A 21,404-nucleotide genomic window follows, 5' to 3' on the forward strand; every position below is an offset into this window, starting at 1 on the left:
GAACTCTCTAATTCTATGACTGTGGCCTCTTGTCCTGGACTCACCCACCAAGGGAAACAGCCTTTCCACATCTACTCTGTCCAACTCTTTCAACATTCAAAATGTTTCTATGAGATCCCCTCTCATTCTTCAATACTCTAATGAATACAGTCCAAGAGCTGACAAACGCTCCTCAAATGTTAGCCCCTGCATTCCGGGAATCATCCTCATAAGTCTTCTCTGAACTCTCTCCAACATCAGTATATCCCTTCTAATATAAGGGGCCCAAAACTGCATACAGTATTTGAAATGAGGTCTTACCACTGCCTCAGAGCCTCATCAACACCTCCTTACTCTTATACACTATTCCTCTTGAAATGAATGCCAACACAGCATTCACTTTCCTTACTGCCGATCCAATCTGGTGGTTAACCTTTAGGGTATCCTGCACGAAGACCCCAAGTCCCTTTGCACTTCTGATTTTTGAATTTTCTCCCCATCTAAATAATAATCTGCCCGATTATTTCTTCTTCCAAAACGTACAACCGTACATTTCTCAACATTGTATCTCATCTGCCATTTCTTTGCCCATCTCTTAAACTGACCAAGTCTCTCTGCAACCTTTCCGTTTCTTTAACACTTCCAGCTCCTCCACCTATTTTGGTGTCATCCGCAAACTTAGCCACAAAACCATTTAATCCATAATCTACATCATCGATATAGAGTGTAAAAAGAAGCAGCCCGAACACCGACCCCTGCAGAACACCACTAGTGACCAGCAACCAACCAGGATAAAGGATCCCTTTAGTCCCACCCTTTGCTTTCTGCCTATCAGCCAATTCTACACCCATTCCAATATCTTTCCTGTAATTCCATGGGCTCTCATCTTATTAAGCAGCCTCTTATGCGGCACCTTATCAAAGTCCTTTTGAAAATTCAAATACACAACATCCACAGCCTCTCCCTTGTCAATCTTATTTGAGATTACCTCAAAAAATTCCAATAGATTGGTGAGGCAGGATCTTCCCTTCATGAAACCATGCTGGCTTGAGCCTATCTTGTCATGCACCTCGAGGTATTTCATAACCTCGTCCTTGAGGATCGACTCCAATAACTTTCCAACTACCGATGTCAGACTAACAGGTCTGTAATTTTCTTTTTGCTGCCTCCCTCCTTTCTTAAACAGCGGAATTACATTTGCGACCTTCCAGTCCTCTGGAACCATGCCAGAGTCTATTAATTCCTAGAAGATCATTTCTAATGCCTCCACAACCTCCAAAGCCATCTCCTTCAGAACCCATTGGTGCACCTCTTATCTATCCTTAGACCATTTAGTTTCCCAAGGACTTTCTCTCTAGTAATCTTGACTGTACCTAATTCTATTCCCTGAGACCCCTGGCCATCAGGTATGTTGCTAATGTCTTCCACTGTGAAGGCTGATGCAAAATTCTCATTTAGTTCCTCTGCCATCTCTGTTACCCATTATAATTTCTCCAGCATCATTTTCAATCAGTCCTATATCTACCCGTGTCACTCTTTTTACTCTTCATATATTTAAAAGAACCCTTAGTATCCTTAGTATTCTGTGGGCATTATTGTAATACTGCAAACACAAATGTCAAAAAAAGTGGTTGTGATGAAAATACTATGGTGGCAGAGAAGCAATGTGTCATTTGTTCTGAAGCAACGGACCACCTCACAGTTTATTCACAGAAGCTGGTTGCCATGCTCTACAAATAGTTACGGCATTGACCAGTTTGCTTGGTTCGCACCTCAGCAAAGGCATATACTTCATCTGAGGTACATGCTTCTGATGTGTCAGATGCAATCCCAGCATCTTCCACCCTTTGCAGCAAGATTTCATCCCACTCCGGGCAATTCAGAAGACACCAACATTTGTCAGCACACTGTGGGACAGCAGGAATGTAGTAGAAGCAGCTTCATAAAAAACAAATTGATTTTCAAAACTTTATATCGATTGAATTGCACTGTACTGATTTTCTGAGCACCCTCAAAATTATTTTCTTCTATTTATTTTATAATTGATTAATATTTTTGCTCATTTGCTTGCAACTTCCTGATCCACATTAGGGAACCAGCAAGCATCTCTCCTGGTATCATAAAATCAATATGACAATTTGCATTTTTATTGTGATACTCAGATACATTTAGAAAGCAGATCAGAGATAAGAGTAAATTGAGTGAAACAGATTTATATTTATACGGGAAGGTGTGAGTGTGAGAAAATAAAGGATGAAATCTTCAAACTCATTTTATGTGTATGAACACAAATTTTGGTCCAGATCTCAGGGATTAAAGTATAATGATGAATGAAGCAATGGGTCAATAGGTTAAGTAACATAACCAAACAAATATGAGAAACTGATTTGGTGTGAGTGGCTGATGCACCATCAATAACTCTCAGAGACGTGAGTCAAGATAGGCTTTTATTAGCTGGAAGAAAGCACCGTCAGCAGCCAGAGCCCACCACAAAACATCTTGGAGAGCCACAGGAGCAGTCAGTGGGGGGGGGGGGGGGGGGGGGGGGCGTGTCCAGACAGGTAAATGTAGTTCACCACAGTGGCACAATCAAGTTTCACTGGCATTGGTATGAGATGGTATCCATGTCAGTATGTAGTATGGGTTTGATTTAAACAGTCACTGAATTGGTTGTCTAAAATGGCTTACATACTTTAAACCTCAGAATAAGACTGCAAGTATTTATAGAGGCACAGATTGTTTTGGAAGACCAAAAATAATTAGGGAACAAGGATGACCAGGCAAATCTTGACTTCAACTAATACATTATTGCCAATTAGCTATCATTTCTTCACAATTTATCATCTGGATGATGACCAAACTGGCTAGCAGCCAAGCCAAAAAGCTGTGACATGAACACACAGTTAGCATCCTGGATGCAATATAAACAATTACGTTCTTATAGAAACTGCCTCTCCAGCCCTATATTTTTTATAGGACCTGATGCAAGCTCAAATGACTGTATTCTCATCGTCTAAAACACATAATTCTCCAACTACTAATCAGAGATCTGAAAGATTCCGCATTGGCTCACTGGGGAATGCTGGTCCAGCTTTCTTTGTGCCTTTGCCTAAATTAGGATGAAAAATTGATGAAAATGAAGTGAGAATTGTATGTCCTGGGTCACTACACTTCTACGGGGTACTTGGAACTCTCCGATATTTTTCACAGAGGTGAATGAGTTGTGCCCATACGTTCTCAGCCCTCACAAAAGTTAATTGCCTGAAATGTTTATGCATTATGTAGATTTCCAGATGAAGCATCATGCAGAGATACTGTATGATACAACAAAATTCCTGATGGTATCCACATTGTGTAGTGACAGTAGCAGCAAACTGCTCCACAACATACAGATCCTAGATTTAATGCAGACATACTGCAATTCAAGACTGCTTAATGATAGATACCAGTCTACCAATCCACTCATCATTGGACTCTACACAGAGTAACACACGAGTTGTGAGAGAATTCATTTCTCAGATCCAAAACCAGTCATGCCTGGTAGAGTACTGTAAGAGTTCCAACTGGAGAAGTAGGTTATTAAGTGTTTCGTGCGTTTAATTGATGCATTTTAATTAAGTAATTTATTTGATTAAGTTGATTTAGTTCCTAAAGGTCTCTGAAATGCTGACACATTTAAAACCTTTTAAGTTACAATCACAAATAAGAGAAAATCTGCAGCTGCTGGAAATTCAAACAACACACACAAAATGCTGAAGGAATTCAAAATTACAACGTTGGCCCTGCAGGAGACAAAGCTCTGCCCACTGCTTTGCCTCCCATCAGGGTATTTCCTAGGGCACCACCTGGGAGCTACTTGCCTCGAGGGCCACACAACAATGGAAATCTCCAGAGTACAGAGGGCTGTCATAATTGTTCCTTGGTATCCATCGATAGCTCTGGTGGATGGATGCTGCAGGCAATGGGTCAAATTTGATTTGATTTGGTTCAGTATTATTAATGAAAGAGATTTTTCAATGTAATTTTATCAACATTGTTTTCTTTATCCTTCTTCCAAAATAGAACACAGTAAATATCAATTGATCTTCCTAACAAAAGTACAAGTTATGTAAAGATGTCTTGGATGAATAAAACACAAATGTTAACATGGCCACAAATCAAAACTGACCTTATTTGCACTTCTAAAAAAATCATATGCCTCTTGAAGCAACACAACTCGATCCTTCATGAGGAGCCAAAACTCCTCACACATCAGTTGCATTTTCTGATTTTGAAGTCCCATCTGTTCCTTTTCTGTGATCTCTGCATTAAGCAACATCTCGTCAGCCTCACCTTTTAATCTTTCAACTAGTGAGGTGAATTCCTGCAATAAAATGGTTAAAATTTTGTGTTTCTTTCTAAAGCCACAGAGAAAACATCTGGAAATATATATAACTATGTTAACATTATATCCCATACTACAGACCAGAAAGCATGTAAAATAGTGATTATTTTGAAACAATTATATTGTCTATTATTTCCAGTAAAAATGTAAAGACAGCCCCCATTTGATCCACTGATTCCATGTCAGTTCTCAAAGTATTTTCATCAGTCCCATGACCCCATTTATTTGTTGTGTTAACTACACTCATTTACATGCTGATCAACTCCACAACCAACTTACATGCTGGAACATTAACTGAAAAACATGAGCATTTTATTTATGTAACCATCCTTATTGCGGTATCATATTAAAAGCCTTTGGAAAGTACAAACACTGGTGGCTTCTTTATCTACCTTGCTATTTACTTCCTCAAATAAAAATGCTAATATATTTGTCAAACATAATTTTGCTTTTATAAAATGACATCTTATCATATTAAGCATCTGTTATTGTATATTATTAATGGACTACAGCATCTTCAACTTGACTGATGTCAGAACAGTTCATCTATAAAGTATACACAAAGTACAACACGCTGGAGGAACTTGAATTCGAATTTTCCAATTTCCGGTAATTCCCTCCCCCTCACTTCCCCCATCCCAGTTTCACTCTGCCTCCCTTTCTAGCTGCCTATCACCTCTCTCATGATTTTGTCTTCTTCTATTACATAGTGCGTTCCCCTTACATTCCTTCTTCACCTTTCCTGTCTATTTCCTCCCTGCCTCCTCTCCCCCACTCCTTGATCTTTCCTCTGATTGGTTTTTCACCTGGCACCTTCCAACCTCCCTCCACCTTCTTTATAGGGCCCCTGCCCCCTCCCTCTTCAGTCCTGACGGAGGGTGTCAGCCCGAAATGTTGACTGCTCGCTTCCACAGATGCTGTCCGACCTGCTGAGTTCCTCCAGCATGTTGTACATGTTGCATCTAAAAAGTAATATTGATGCTCCCTTGCCATTCTTAAGTAGCAATTTATTTGAAACTGAAATGTTAGCAGGACCTCCAAAGTGTGTGAAGTAACTCGCAGCACGTTTACTGTTAAAACCCTTTTCCCACAAGCAGCTTAAAATGCAGCTCTGAGGGCTCAAGTACCTACTGGCAGCTGTTTCTTTTCAGAAGCCAGTGACAATAAATTATATTCTGATCCTGGTTATCCACTTGCTTTCGCTAATAAACTCCAGGAAGCACAAGGAATGGGACGACATAAAAGTTCAAGTGAAAATTGGGTGTCAATAGTTCATTAATTTAGCAACTAACACACTATTGGCAACAAAATGTTTCCATTTCCCAAGGCAATTGCTTACTTGCAGACAATTACCCTGCAGTGAAACCTGGCTGTGAATGCAGACACAATTTCAATGACTTTGATCCCAAATCAGTTCACAATTGAACAATGAAAGGTTATTATGTATTTGTAAAATACTTACCTAGAATGATAACGCTTCTTTCCACATTTTATAAATACATTACGTGACAGCAAAGTACCTACTTAGTAAGCTCCAACGAAGTTAATGATTAAATTTCAATTTGTCTTTTTTAAAATAAAACAAACATGTATATGTTTCACTTGGGTATCTTGGTCTAAAAATTTCAAGAAATGTTGTGTTTCAAAACTACTTCATGCCAGGGAGATGATATGGATTAAAAGTTAGAACACAGAACCAAAAGTACAGTATGGATCCTCTGGTCCACAGTGTAGCTCTGCCATATTTAACACACTCCTCATTTAAACCCCTTCTCTCCCACTCAACCCAAAATCCTCCATTTTTCTTAGCCCATGTTCCTATCTAAGGGCCTTAAATGTCTCTATTATATCAGCCTCTACCACCTACCCAGGCGGTGTGTTCCAGGCACTGACAGTGCTCTGTATAAAAATCCTACCTCTGACATCTCTTCTAAACTTTATTCCATGCACTTTGAATAGATATTTTCTGGTATTGGCCACTGCTGCCCTGGGAGAAAGGTGCTGCTGTCATAATCTTGTACACCTCCCTCTCGTCACCTTTCATTCTGCTTTGCTTCAAAGAGAAAAGTGCTATCATGCTCGACTTTTCCTCATTAGACATGTTTTCTGATCATTGTTGTATCTTGGTAGATCTCCTTTGCCCATGTTCTAAAGCTTCCATTTCTTTCCAGAACTGGAAGTGTAGTCTAACTGAAGTTTTACAGAGCTGCAACATTACCTCACATCTCTTGAACCCAATTCCCCAGCTAATGAAAGTGAACATACTCTTAACCATCCTATCAACTTGCACAGCAGCTAAGACAGATCTATGGACACGGACCACAAGATCCCTCTGTTCCTCTACACTGCTAAGAATCCTGCTACTAAGGTTGTACTCCACCTTAAAGTTTGATCTTCCAAAGTGTATCATTTCACATTTTTCCAGATCAGACTCCATCTGCCACTTCTCAGGCCAACTCTGTACTTTGTCTACATGCTGATGTAACCTATGATAATCTTCAGCATTATCCAGAACACCACCAACCTTCCTGTCATCTGCAAACTTAATAACCTATCTGTCCACTTCCTCATCCAAATCATTTATAATAATTACAAAGTGGGGGCCCCAGAACAGATCCCTGGGGAACACCATTGGCATTGATCTCCAGATAGAACATGCTCCACCTACTATTATCCCTAGCGTTCTGCAGGCATATCAATTCTGAATGCACACAGCCAAGATTCCATGGATCCCATGCCTCATGAGCCTACTGTAGGAACCTTGTCAAACGCCTTACTAAAATCCAAATGCACCACATCCACCACTTTACTTTCATCAATATGTTCTGACACCTCCTAAAAAAATTCATTCAAGCTCAGGAAGCACAACCTGCCCCTCATGAAGCCACATGACTAGCTTTAATAAGACAATGCTTCTCCAAATGCTTGTAAATCCCAAGATTATCTTCAAATGCTGTTCTGGAGAGCGTCCACATACCTTGGCTTTACACTCAAGCTCTCGGTGTTCTTGCTGCAGCTGTTCATTTTCAGTCAGGGATGAGCCCAGCTGTTCATTCTGTAAATATGTCTCGCCATGGTGCTGGAACCACTGCGTCACCTTTGCCAGTTATAGAGAAGATTGGTAAAGACAGTTAGTATAAAACATAATACGGACAAATTATATTCACCTATTTTCATTCTTAGCAATCAATGAAACAGCATAGATACCACACATAACATTCATACTTATATTGACTTTTGTAAATGCATGAGTGATTTTAATGGATGTTTACTGAAAAATATTAAGTCATGAAGCTAACTACAGTTATAAGGCAAGACAATTTATTATGAAATAAAACAACTGAATGATCTGAAAGTCAACTTAATTTTCTTAATTTTAAACTCAATGTAAAATTCCCCTTAATATTCAAGACTGCATGAAAGAAAATTATCATTTATACTTATAATTATAAATCTTATTTTTCAACTTGGCAAGGTGAATGGCAACTATTTTATGTTATTTTCTCAGCTAAAACTGAGTTTAAATGAGAACAGTTAATTTGTTTTTGAATAGGATGTACATTTAAGAACAGGAGTGAAAGTGAATCAACCTGATAGAGTATGTTTTTCATCCCATTAATGAAAACAATGACTTCCAAACCCTTTCCCAGCAACCTTTTGAAAGTGATTTTTAAATTTCATTTTCAGGATGTAAAAATTGGTGGTGTTTATCCTCCATTCTGAGATGTGCGCTTGAAAGTTGCACTTGATCACCAGTTTTATTTTGGAAAAATCGTAAAATCTTCAAAAGCAAACAATCAACGGCAGCTCTTTTAACCAATTAATATATCCCCCAAAAAGAAAACAATTCCATACTGGAACAAGTATTGTATTACTTCCAGAATAAATTTGCAGAATGCTAGTAAAAATATAAATTGGACTCTTACCTCATCTACCTGCTGCTCCCACTGATACAGTTGCAGAATTTTTTCCAGACTGAGCCGCTGGTGATAGGATTGTTCCTCCACCTGTCTCCTCCTGTCCTGTAGCATTTCCAATAGACTCTCAATTTTCATGCAGCTGCTATGAGCACCATAAATTAATTCAGAATTCATTTTAGATCCAGGCGCCTTAAACTCTTTGATAATGGTGATGAGTTCTTGACTTTTGTTAAGAAGATCCATTGAGTTTGTTAAAAGAACTACAACAGAAGTAAATTGCTCAGAATCAGATCACAGTTCACAGTTAACATTTGATATAGTTCTAAAATCATTTATATCAGATTTTTGTTTGCAGAAAATTTCAAATAATGATTGAAATACACACAAAATTCTGAAGGAACTCTGCAGGCCAGGCAGCATCTGTGGAAAAAAAGTTCCTGCTGAAGGGTTTCAGCCTGAAACATCGACTGTACGTTTTTCCATTGCAGCCTGGCCTGCTGAGTTCCTCCGGCATTTTGTGTGTTGCTTGGATTTCCAGCATCTCTTGCTAATGATTGAAATATGATTGGAATGCATCAGTCCTACCTCAATGTCTATTAATTGGCCCATATCTTCTCTAATTCATTACCAATGTTTTTTCCTGCTTTTTCTTTTAAAATCTCCATTGTTGCAAAAGCAAGGAAGTTATAAACTTATCTGCACCCTCCACTGTCATGAATGTTTTATAAGTGAGCTGGACAATGCACATTTGTGTGGAGTGACTGGATATCAGGCCACCCAACTCTCAAAATTCTCAAAAGATTGAGAACATGTACACATTCAATTTGAACCACTCCAATCAACAGTGGTGCTATGGCATTATACCACTTTGCTTCTAATCTCAGCATGTTGCTTAGTCTCTGCTCAATGAGTGTCACTACTTCCTGGGCACATTGGTTGAAGGTTTTGAAAACTCATTGAATTCTGGGATGGTACAAGCGGATTGGAAAAAAATAGCAAGAGCGGTTGCCATATTTAGGAAGGCAGGGGGTCAAAAATTGTCTAGTTAGGTTAACACATATTATTGACAAGATATGAGAGTCAATAATCAAAGAAGAAATAGCTAATCACCCAGTAAAGCTTAATCTAATCAAACAACTGTCAGCATGGTTTCATGAAAGACAAATTATGTTTGATTAACTTGCCTGAGTTTTTGAGAATGTGATAAGCAGAGTAGAGAGAGGGGAATTTGAGGATGTGGATAATTTGGATCTACAAAAAACATACAATAAGGTGCCAAACAAAAGGTTGGTACACAGTTTAAATGTTTATGACATTAGGAGAATTGTGTTCATATGGATTGAAATTGGTTACAACGTAAAAATTGGAATAAACGTGCCTTTTTCATGTCAGAAGTACCCTAGGAATCAGCTCTTAGCCCCGAGTTACTTACAATTGATTTTTATGACCAAGAGTAGGTGTCCATGTTTGCCAGTAATACAAAAAGTAGATGAAAGAGCAAGTTATGATGAGGTTATTAATACGCTGCAATGTGATATAGTTAGATTGAAAGAGGCGACAAAAACTTTGCAATTAAAATGTAATGTGGAAAAGTTTGAAGCCGTGCACTTTGGTATGAAGAGTCAATAGGCAAGTAAAAAAAACACACTGGAAAAAGAGTAAAGTACAAAGGGTTCTAGATGTTCTTATACATGAATCACACAAGGTTAATAGACAAGAACAGCAAGTAGTTAAAATGCAGATGGTACATTTGCCTTTATTGCAAAGGATTTGAGTTTAAAAATAGGGAAATTTTGTTACAATTATACAAGGTGCGAGCAAGACACATACCAACAATTTGCAAGTGAATGAGTCATCTGTCACAGAAACCGAAGGTCGAGGAATGGATACTACTTCTTTCTGTAGCCCCATCTCCCTTGTTCTCTTTGTCATTCCTAACATGCCCCAATGTTTGTGATATTTATACTATGTTCTACTAAATTATTTAATCTGCATATGATGTTCTCCAGATACCTTTGCTGGGGCAAAGTAATTCACATGGATGGTCTTAAGAGCTTCTGACAACAGAGATCACAAACACTCACAATTAATACCGTGAGGTTGACCCTCTGAGTACACAAATATCCCAGCTTGTAACCATCTTTAATGTGCTAAGGGACATAACTGCATTGTCTTGTGTTTGGCTAATGCAGACAGGAAGAGGTTACTTCACTTTGCAAAGCAAACTCTTAGTAGGCAGCCACCTGATGCGGGATTTCAGCCTGTAACAGGTTGGAAAGCTCTGCATCAAAAATTTAAACTAATTGTTGTTTGCAATTTACATTAAGAACTTGAGAGTGATGCTTGTTTACAACAAAAAGCTAAGCAAAGAACAATTGTTAATCATTTAACTTTATCACCAACTTTTGGAAAGGTCATATCACTGTGCTGGAAAGCTGAGCTCAGCTCTCAGGCCCTGGACAGTGAAATCTGTCACTCCACAACAATAACTATGGACTACACAAATAGTATGCGATCACTGATTTTCAATAAATATTGCATTTTTCAATGAAATTGAGTTCTGTATCACTTAAAAATAGGCATGGTATTGTGCATAGTTCTAGTGCCCTTATCAAAGAGGGATACAAGACCGTAAGACCTTAAGACACAGGAGCAGATTAGACCATTTGGCCCATCGAGTCTGCTCCACTATTCAATCATGACTGATCCTTTTTTTAAAATCTCCTCTACAGCCCCAGTTCTGGGCCTTCACCCTGTAACCTTTGGTGCCATGTCCAATCAAGAACCTATCAATCTCTGCCTTAAATATACCCAACAAACTGGCCTCCACAGCTGCATGTGGCAACAATTTCCATAAATTCACCACCCTTTGGCTGAAGAAATTTCTCCTCATCTCTGTTTCGAAAGTCACCCCTCTATCCCGAGGCTGTGCCCTCATGTCCTCGACTCTCCCACCATGGGAAACATCCTTTCCACATCTACTCTGGCTAGGCCTTTCAATATATAAAAGGTTTGAATGAGATCTCCTCTCATCCTTCTGAATTCCAACAAGTACAGACTCAGTGACATCAAATGCTCCTCATATGATAACATTTTAATTCCTTGAATCATCCTTGTGAACCTCCTCTGGACCCTCTCCAATGCCAGACATCTTTTCTAAGATGTGGAGCCCAAAACTGTTCACATTACTCAAGGTGAGGCCTCACCAGTGCCTTATAAAGCCTCAGCATCACATCCTTGCTCTTGTAAAGCCATCTCCATGATCTTAAGACTGATTGTTGATAATCCTCTCAAAAAATGTTGAGCAAACAAAAGGACAGAAAATTGAAATGTGTAGATAACAAAACAGTGGTGCACCAATACTACAGTTGTAGTATTAACCTAGTTTTTTCATACTTTTGACAAAAGATGATTGACCTGAAACATTAATGTTGTTTTTTGCTGCACAAATACTGCTGACCTGTCAGTGGACAGTCTGAGATTACTCACAGTATTTCTAATAACTTTTTAAAAAATTCTTCAGTCTTACTTGATGGTTCTAGCACACTGTCAAAATAATTTTATGAAGATGATAATTTTATGGCCAATGAGAAGGTTTGCAATTAACCTCATTCTGCTTTCCCTTACCAATTAAGAATACTTAGGCAAAATTCAATGCATCTACTTGCCTTTCTTAAGCTGTTGATGATCATAAAGAAGTTGCTTTAAAGATTCCAGGTCGTCAAGTATCTGAGTGCTGTTCAGAAAGTCCTCAGCTTCATCAATTTTTATAGCAAACTGAAAAGTATATTGTATTTTAATAGAATCAATTTTAAGATGAGGCTTTAGTGAAGAGATCATTAAGCAATGAACTTCCAATAAACACCAGACTTTAAATTTATGATCAAAAATTTGCCTTTATAGTTTGAAATCATATTTCATTGCACATTACTGACCTCCAGAGCTTGATCAAAGAACTCAGAGGCCATTTTTAAAAGTTTCTTGCGACTTTCAAGCAGTTGGTTGAGTGTTTTCCAGTTCTCTCCCAGTGTTTTTCCCATCTCATCGTACAATTGACTCTGGTCTACATGAGCCTCTGCTGTTCTGTCAGCTTCATGCAGCAAATCTTTGACACCTTCTTCATGTGCCTGTTACAGAGAAAGACCCTAAAATATTTATGTTTGTTATGCAATGAAATATTTATATTGAAAACAATTTCAATATCTTACTTCTTCCCAACCAGTTTGGTGATGGCTCTGACTTTTTATTTCCCAGACATTTCTTTTGGCTGGGGCAACTGACTCAGCCCAACTCTGTGAAAGGATGTTTTTTTACTGTCAAATAAATCTGCTGATCAAACATTGAATTTGATAGTTTCACCAAATAACTAACTCTGGGGTGAGAAACAACAGTAGCAAGGGAATCTATGGACTTATCAAATGTCATAAAATCATTTTATTCAACTGTTTAAAAGTGAAGGAAAATTACAATGCTTATATTCTGCCTATATTTGACCCCAGATCAAGCAACTTTATATATTTTAAAATTACATTTCTTTTGTTGACAACTGGCCTTCAAAGTTATAAATCAACTTCATGATCTAAGTTTAAAAGTATTGTACATGAGTAAACAGGATATCTGACAAAGGCAGGGAAAGGTTAAAAGTTGGTAGTCATACAGGTTTTCATCATTTAAAATCAATGCCGGACAAGCCGTATCTGTGAAGAGGAAAGTGAGCCTGGAAATCTAATCGTGTTGCGCCTATTTTTAAATGATACAGAACTCAATTTCAATGAAAGATAAAATATTTATTGAAAAGCAGTGCTATTTGCATAGTCCATGGCTATTGTTGTGAAGGGACAGATTTCACTGTCCAGGGCCGAAGAGCTGAGCTCAGCTTTCCAGCACAGTGACATGACCTTTCCGAAGTTTGGTGATAAAGTTAAGCAATTAACAAATATTCTTTGCTCCGCTTTTTGTTGTAAACAAGAATCATTCTCAAGTTCTTAATGTAAATTGCAAACAACAATCAGTTTAAATTTGGATGCAGAGCTTTCCAACCTGTTACAGGCTGAAATCCCGCATCAGGTGGCTGCCTACTAAGAGTTTGCTTTGCAAAGTGAAGTAACCTCTTCCTGTCTGCATTAGCCAAACACAAGACAATGCAGTTATGTCCCTTAGCACATTAAAGATGGTTACAAGCTGGGATATTTGTGTACTCAGAGGGTCAACCTCACGGTATTAATTGTGGATGCTTGGGATTTCTGTTGCCAGAAGCTCTTAAGACCATCCGTGAAAATTATTTTGTCCCAACAAAGGTATCTGGAAAACATCATTTGCAGATTATGTAATTTAGTAGAACATAGTATAAATATCACAAACACTGGGGCTTGTTAGGAATGACAAGGAGATCAAGGGAGATGGGGCTACAGAAAGAAGAACTAGTATCCATTCCTTGACCTTTGGTTTCTGTGACAGATGACTCATTCACCTGCAAACTGGTGATATGTTCTTCTAGTCTGTAAGAATTGTACCTGTGTTTGAAAATCCTTTGTAGTTTGTAAATCTTTGGTCTTTTATAAATTAGAAATCTTCTGTGAGCATTAGTTGTGTGTTAAGAATTATTTGTTTAAATTTAATCAGATTTAATTAAAATAAAATAACTATGTTTAAACTACTTCGATAGCTGGAATTACCTCTTCCTTGGTAGGGAGGGGTGACCCACCACTCAAGTAGTGGGCATTGGCAGGTAAAATCTTACCAGAGACACTAGACAGGGAAGTAAATTCAAAGAGTAGGTGGATACAGTATAACCTCCCTATAGTGAAGGTACCTGCAGATATGTATATCAGATAAAGCTTAAAGTCTTCTTCTGAGTTCTGCAGACAGGGAAGCCAATACCATCACAGGCATCCAGCACAGGGGTTTCCAACCTGGGGTCCATGGACCCGTTGCTTATTGGAATTGGTCCATGACATAAAGAAGTTTGGGAAATCCTAATCTAGCACAGCTTAATGGGAAAAAAAGCAATAGAGGACTCTATACAGGTGCAAAGAATGCCACTTCCATATTTAAACATAAATGTGAATTCCAAGCGATCCTGTTTCTTTGGAATTTCAGCCTGTCCCAGACTGATGCTGAAAATCTAATATTAAATAAGAACATACTACTCCTACCAAGCTTACCCCATAACCCACAGTCGTACTACAGAAATCCAATCCATCCGTCATGATCTGTCTACAACAAAATCTTGCCCTATTTCACCTGTTAGTGCAGAGTACCCCTGTGGACAACCCCCTCAACAACAGATATATCACTTTGGACACAGTTGGGGGAGATGACCTAACAGAGGAAAGTCACGGTGGTCAGTTCTCTGGCACTGAGACTACCTAAGTGACTCTGAAGAGAAGGCATGCGGGGGTGGCGGAGACAGACATCCCACCTCTCCTGGAAGTTCCGGGAGTCTCCTGCATATTGATAGTGGCTCCCTGATGCCCACAAATTACATACAATATCCTGGAAATTGATCTTTTTGAGAGGGAGAGGGAGAAGGCGAGGAGAAGGAAGAACGAGAACGAGAGGGAGCATCCTGATTGGTCTCTCTTCGTGCTAAATAGACCAGTCAGTTTTCTCTGTGGGCGGGCTTTACAGTCGACCTCTCTCTCTCTCTCTTTCATTGTCCATCAGTTCAGTTTAGTGTCCTGCTGTGCCATGGCAGAGTGTTCCAAAAAAAAGAAAATATAAAACGTACTTCACCCCAGACTACACTAAAGTGTACCCCTGCCTAATAGGGGTAAAAAAATAATGACAGTGTCGCTCGCTGCACTGTTTGCAACAGTCACTTTTCTATTGCCCATGGTGGGTTAAATGACTGTAAAAGACATGTTGAGCTGAGTTTAACAGGTGCCATTCATTCATTAGCATAGCTAACATTATTTAAACTAGCTGGCTAGCTCTTAAGGAGCTACTCTATTAATGTCCTACGTGATGAGGCCAAACTCCCTGTAGATTTGCTTAAAGTTGTAATAGAATAAAAAAATGACTCCATGATAATATAATAGAATAGAATAGGATAGAAGTACATAATTTAATGTCACATTTTTTGCATATACTCAACTTGGATTACAGATTAGACAAGATCACTAAACAAAGTATTACATACACCCTTGGAGGTCAACCGGGGGGGGGGGGGGGGGGGGTTGGATATCGGGTTGCGGGGGGGTGAGGGTGCTACCTCCCTAAAATGAGTTTTTGCTGGGTGGGATGTCTGCGGAGGGGGAAGGAGGCCCACTGTGGTGATATGAGATTCGCTGGATGGGGGAACAGACAGAAGATTCTGTGGGTGAGAATGAGATTCCCAGATGGTATGCTGTCTCCTGGGTGCCAGGGTCCGGAATTTCTAGGATTCAGTCCTCAGCATTCCTAAATGGGAGGGTGAACAGCCAGAGATCGTGGTCCATATAGGTATCAATGACATGTGTAGGATGAGTGACAAGGTTCTGCATAGGGAGTTCAGGGAGTTAGGTGCTAAGTTAAAGGGCAGGACTTCCAGGGTTGTGATCTCAGGATTGCTACCCATGTCACAAGCTACTAGGCCAGAACTAGAAAGATTATATCGTTTAATACATGGCTAAGGAATTGGAGGGGCAACTTAAGTTTTTGGATTATTGGCCTCTCTTCCAGGAAAGTTGGGATATGTACAGAAGGGACAGTTTGCACCTGAACTGGAAGGGGACTAATATCCTAGAAGGAAGGTCTTTTAATGCTGCACAGTGAAGTTTAAACCAGAGTTGCAGGGGGATGGGAACCAGAGTGCCAGAACAGTTAGTGGAGAGGTTGTGGAGGCAGATGTTCGTAAGACCTCAGACAAAGTTAGGAATTGAAAGGTTGAGCAAGATGTGACTAGTGTCCTGGGCTGTGTGTATTTCAATGCAAGTAGTGTTGTAGGAAAGGCAGGTGATAGTGTTAAAGATGAGGTAGCTAGTTTACATACAGAGGTAATGTGTAGTGAGGAGAGTCTGTTGATAGGGCAAAATTGAAGTCAACAGGATGAGTTGCAATTTAAAAGGTGGACAGGATTGAAAAGGGTGAATACAGAACTGTTGTATCTGAATGCACGCAGTATACAGAATAAAGTAGGTGAACTTGCAGCACAGCTGCAGATTGGCAACACTGAATCATGGCTAAAAGAAGTTTATACAGGATACAGATTGTATCAAAAGGACAGGCAGGAAGGCAGAAGGGGTGGCAGTGCTCCGATGGTAAAAATGGAAATCAAATCATTAGAAAGACGTGACACAGGGTCAGATGGCGTTGAATCAAGAAGAGCTAAGAAACTGCAAGGGTAAAAAGACCCTGACAGGATTTGCATACAGAGCCCCAAACCATAGTAACGATGTGGTCTACAAATTACAACAGGAGATAGAAAATACATGGCAAAAGGGCAATGTTACAATAGGCATGGGGGATTTCAATATGCACATAGATTGGCAAAATCAGGTTGGTGCTGGATTCCAGAAGGGGGAATTCCTAGAATGCCTATGAGATGGCTTTTCAAAGCAGCACCTAGTTGGATCCACTAGGGGATCAACTATTCCGGATTGGGTGTTGTGCAATGAACCAGAATTGATTAGAGAGCTCAAGAACCCTTCGTGGCAAGTGATCATACGTAATTTGATCAAATTTCTTCCTGAAATTTGAGGAGAAGCCAAAGTCAAATGTATCAGTATGATAGTGGAATAAAGAGAATTAGAGGTGAGAGAGGAGTTGGCCAGAATTGATTGGAAAAGAACACTGGTAATGTTGATGGCACAGCAGCAATGGCTGGAATTTCTGGAAGCAATTCAGAAGGCACAGGAATATATACATCCCAAAGAGGAAGAAGTATTCTAGAGGCAAGATAGTGCAACTGTGGCTAACAAGAGAAGTCAAAGCCAACATAACAGCCTAAGAGAAGGCTTAAGACAGAGCAAAAATTAGTGGGAAGTTAGAGGATTTGGAAGCTTTTAAATACTAACAGAAGCAACTAAAAAATGTCATTAAGAAGGTAATGATAGATTACAAAAGTAAGCTAGCCAATAATATTAAAGAGGATACCAAAAATTTCTTCAGATACATAAAATGTAAAAGAGAGGTGAGAAAGGACATTGGACCGTTGGAAAACATGCTGGAGTAGTAATGGGGGACAAGGAAATGACAGATGAACTAAGTATTTTGCATCAGTCTTCACTGGAAGACACTTGCAGTATGGTGGAAGCTCCAGGTGTCAATGGTCATGAAGTGTGTGAAGTTACCTTTACTAGGGAGAAGGTTCTTGGGAAACTGAAAGGTCAAGGCAGTTAAGTCATCTGGACCAGATAGTGTACACTCCAGGGTACTGAAAGTGGTGGCTGAAGAGATTGTTGGAGGCATTAGTAATGATCTTCCAAGAATCACCATATTCTGGAATGGTTCCAGAAGACTGGAAAATTGCGAATGTCATTCCACTCTTCAAGAAGGGAGAGAAACAGAAGAATGGAAACTATAGGCCAGTTAGTCTGACATCAGTGGTTGGGAAGATGCTGGAGTCAATAATTAGGGCTGAGGTCTCAGGGTAGTTGGAGGCACATGATAAAATAGACCATAGTCAGCATGGTTTATTTAAGGAAAAATTTTGCCTGACAGATCTGTTGGAAATCTTTGAAGAAATAACAAGCAGGATAGACAAAGAAGAATTGGTTGATGCCGTGTACTTGAATTTTCAGGTGGTCATTGACAAGGTGCCACACACAAGGCTGCTTAACAAGCTACAAGCCCATGGTATTTCAGGAAAGATTCTAGTACGGATAAAGCAGTGGCTGATTGGCAGAAGGCAAAGTGTGGGAATAAAGGGAATCTTTTCTGTTTGGCTGCTGGTTACTGGTGGTGTTCCACAGGGGTTTGTGGTGGGACCAATTCTTTTTACATCATATGCCAATGATTTGGATGATGGAATTGATGGCTTTGTTGCAAAGTTTGCAGACAATATGATAATAGGTCGAGGGGCAGGTAGTTCTGAGGAAGTAGAGAGGTTGCAGTAGGACTTGGATTAGGAGAATGGGCAAAGAAGTGGCAGATGGAATACAGTGTCAGGAAATGTACTGTCATGCACTTCGGTAAAAGAAATGATAGGGTTGACCATTTTCCAAATGGAGAAAAATACAAAAAACTGAGGAACAAAGGGACTTGGGAGTGTACAGGTTGAGTCTGTGTTGAAGAAGGCAAGTGCAATGTTAGGATTCATTTCAAAAGGACTAGAATATAAAAGCAAGGATACAATGTTGAGACTTTAGAAAGCACCGTCGAGGCCTCACTTGGAGTATTGTGTACTGATTTGGGACCCTTAATTTATAAAGGATGTGCTGAAACTGGATAGGGGTCAAAGGAGGTTCACGAAAATGATTCCAGGATTGAATGGCTTGTTATATGAAGAGTGTTTGATGGCTGTGAGTCTGTATTCACTGGAATTCAGAAGAATAAGAGGGTGACCTCCTTGAAACCTATTGAATGGTGAAAGGCTTTGATGGAGTGAATGTGGAGAGGATGTTCCTATGGTAAGAGAGTCTAAGGCCAGAGAACACAGCCTCAGAATAGGGAAGCGTCCCTTTAGAATGGAGGTGAGGAGGAATTTCTTTAGCCAGAGTGTGGTGAATATGTGGAATTCTTTGCCACAGGCGGCTGCGGAGGCTAAGCCTTTATGTATATTTAAGGCAGATGTTGATAAATTCTTGATCAGTCAAGGCATGAGGGGATATGGGGAGAAGGCAGAAGATTAGGGCTGAGAGGCAAATTGGTTCAGCCATGATAAAATGGTGGAGCAGAGTCGATGGGCCAAATGGCCTTACTCTGCTTCGCAATTTTACAGTCCAATGGTCTTATTGCCTCACCTGCTGAGTTACTTCAGTGTGTGTTACTCTGTATTTTCCTGTGGTGGTCCCTTTATCAACATGCAGGTATATGTTGACCTGCTGTGAGCTAAGTGAATAGCGCATTTAATAGATGAAACGTTTATAAGGCATAGGAGCAAAATTAGGCCATTCGGCCCATTGAGTCTTTTCCACTATTCCATTATGGCTGATTTATTATTTCTCTGAACTCAATTCTCCTGCTTTCTCCTTATATCCATTGATGCCCTTACTAATCAAAAACCTATCAAGCTCCGCTTTAAAGATACCCAATGACTTGGCCTCCACAGACATCAGTTACAATAAATTCAACAGATTCACCACCCTCTGGCTAAAGAAATTTCTCATTATCTCTATTGAAAAGGTCATCCTCGTATTCTGAGGCTGTGCCCTTTGGTCCGAGACTTCATCATATTAGCAAACACCCTTTCCACCTCCACTCTATCTCGGCCTTTCAGTATTCTAAACACAAGAGTCTCAGCAGATGGTAGAACTCCAGAGTAACACACCCTTTACCAGGACTGGAAAGGAAGTGGGAAGACGCCAGAACAAAGAGTTATGGTTTCATTGTGGACTCACAGCTTAATTCAGAGGGTTCCAACCATCTTTATGCCATGGACTCCTACCATTAACTGAGGGGGTCCATGGATCTCAGGTTGGGAACCATTGGCTTACGTAAAGATTCAAAGAACTGAATTTCATTCCCACCACAGTAACCTGAGAATTTAATATTAATGACTAGCATAAAGGAATAAAAATTAAAATTGGTAACGTCACCTATAAACCTTAAAAAAAATGTGTCCGTCATTGAAAGGAACCTGCTCTGGTCCATATTTGATTCTAGACCCAATGTTACGATTAACTCTTCAACCGGTTCAGTAATGGTTTAGTAGGTTACCTGGTTCAGTGGTTATGAAGGAATATTATCCTCTATCCTAATATTAAAAAAAACATAAGATGTTGGAAATACTGTATTCAATTAGTGTGAATGGAAAAACAGAATTAATAGAGCTTCTCTTCCCACAGAAATGGTCAGACTGGCTCAGTATTTCAATTATTTTTCTATTTCAGGTTTCCTGCAGTTTTTTCCAGCACCATTTTATCATTCGGTCAGAGACTCAGCAGTTCAGTTAGTATCTATTCATCAGAAAATGTTAGAAACAATTGATTACTATACAGAGGAAACAGCAAAAGCTGGAGGAGTGAGAAACAAAAGATAAGGCTTGCAGCAGGTTGGAAGATAGAAGGAATTATGATATAACAGAAGAGGGTGCTATTGGGACAAATAATGAAAGAAAATATTATTGTGAAGATATAAACCGGAGCAGCAGAATTGTTATCTGAAATTGTTGAATGCAGAGTCCTGAAGGATATTACACCCTTCAAGGCTTAAATTAAGCTTTGATGGAATATCATAAACAAGCCAAAAAAATGGGTGTTTGGGGAATTAAAGTAAGAGGTGACTTGGAGAACGTACCACACCATTTTCAGAATGTTAATATCATTTATAAGCATGTGTTTCATTGAACTGCTATAAATAAATGCAGTAAAAAAATCCTCCCCTCTTCTAAAATCAATTTCCCTTTGCACAACAACTAGTGGCACAGATCTATGAACATAAACATAATGACAGAAGACCAAACCATTACAAGTTAAATATGATATCACTGCAAATACTTGCATTTCAATAAGACTGATAATGAAAGCTAGGAGCATGAAAGAGTCCAGTGGCAATGTTGTGGGCTTCAAACTCTGAGCTTGGTAGTTCAAATTTTCTGAGGGGGAAAAAGACTTGAAATAATTGTCATGGTGGATTAAAATAAAATATAGTTTTCTATTAAAGGGCACATGTACGTTCTCCATTTTATTTATTTTAGCTTGTGCCCACAGCTATTTCTTTCTGACATTAAGTAAGCCATAATGGAGCTGGATGTGTGCAAGTCTGTTTGCCTGGTAATTTCCTCTGCTGACAGAAATGACGATTAATTAGAACAATCTCACATTTCATGTAACAAGAAGGGTAAGTTTTTAGTCTCAAGCCTTAAATTAATGTTTGCTCCATGCACAAGGCCAGTTTTTAATTCACTTAAGGGATGGATTTGCTTCTAGAAGCTCTCATTGTGATAACCTCCAATAAATATAGGATTATGATTCATCATGTATCATGATTTCTACAAGATAAAATTTGTGTTAAGCTTGACAAAAGTTATGATACATAAA

At 39.3% G+C, this 21,404-nt stretch overlaps 1 protein-coding gene across 1 annotated transcript in view; it reads right to left on the reverse strand.

Annotated features, from left to right (window-relative positions):
- Positions 1-21,404, reverse strand: part of ccdc141 (coiled-coil domain containing 141) — a 131,066-nt gene that overhangs the window by 101,045 nt on the left and 8,617 nt on the right. The window contains exons 3-7 of the mRNA XM_059966774.1: positions 12,219-12,410; positions 11,952-12,060; positions 8,290-8,543; positions 7,341-7,460; positions 4,148-4,342 (exon numbers count right to left, since the gene is read on the reverse strand). Of these exons, the coding sequence (XP_059822757.1) occupies positions 4,148-4,342; positions 7,341-7,460; positions 8,290-8,543; positions 11,952-12,060; positions 12,219-12,410 (870 nt within the window). The remainder of the gene's footprint in view (positions 1-4,147; positions 4,343-7,340; positions 7,461-8,289; positions 8,544-11,951; positions 12,061-12,218; positions 12,411-21,404) is intronic.

Source organism: Hypanus sabinus, chromosome 4, assembly GCF_030144855.1.
Source record: "Hypanus sabinus isolate sHypSab1 chromosome 4, sHypSab1.hap1, whole genome shotgun sequence".
Classification (NCBI taxonomy): Eukaryota; Metazoa; Chordata; class Chondrichthyes; order Myliobatiformes; family Dasyatidae; genus Hypanus; species Hypanus sabinus.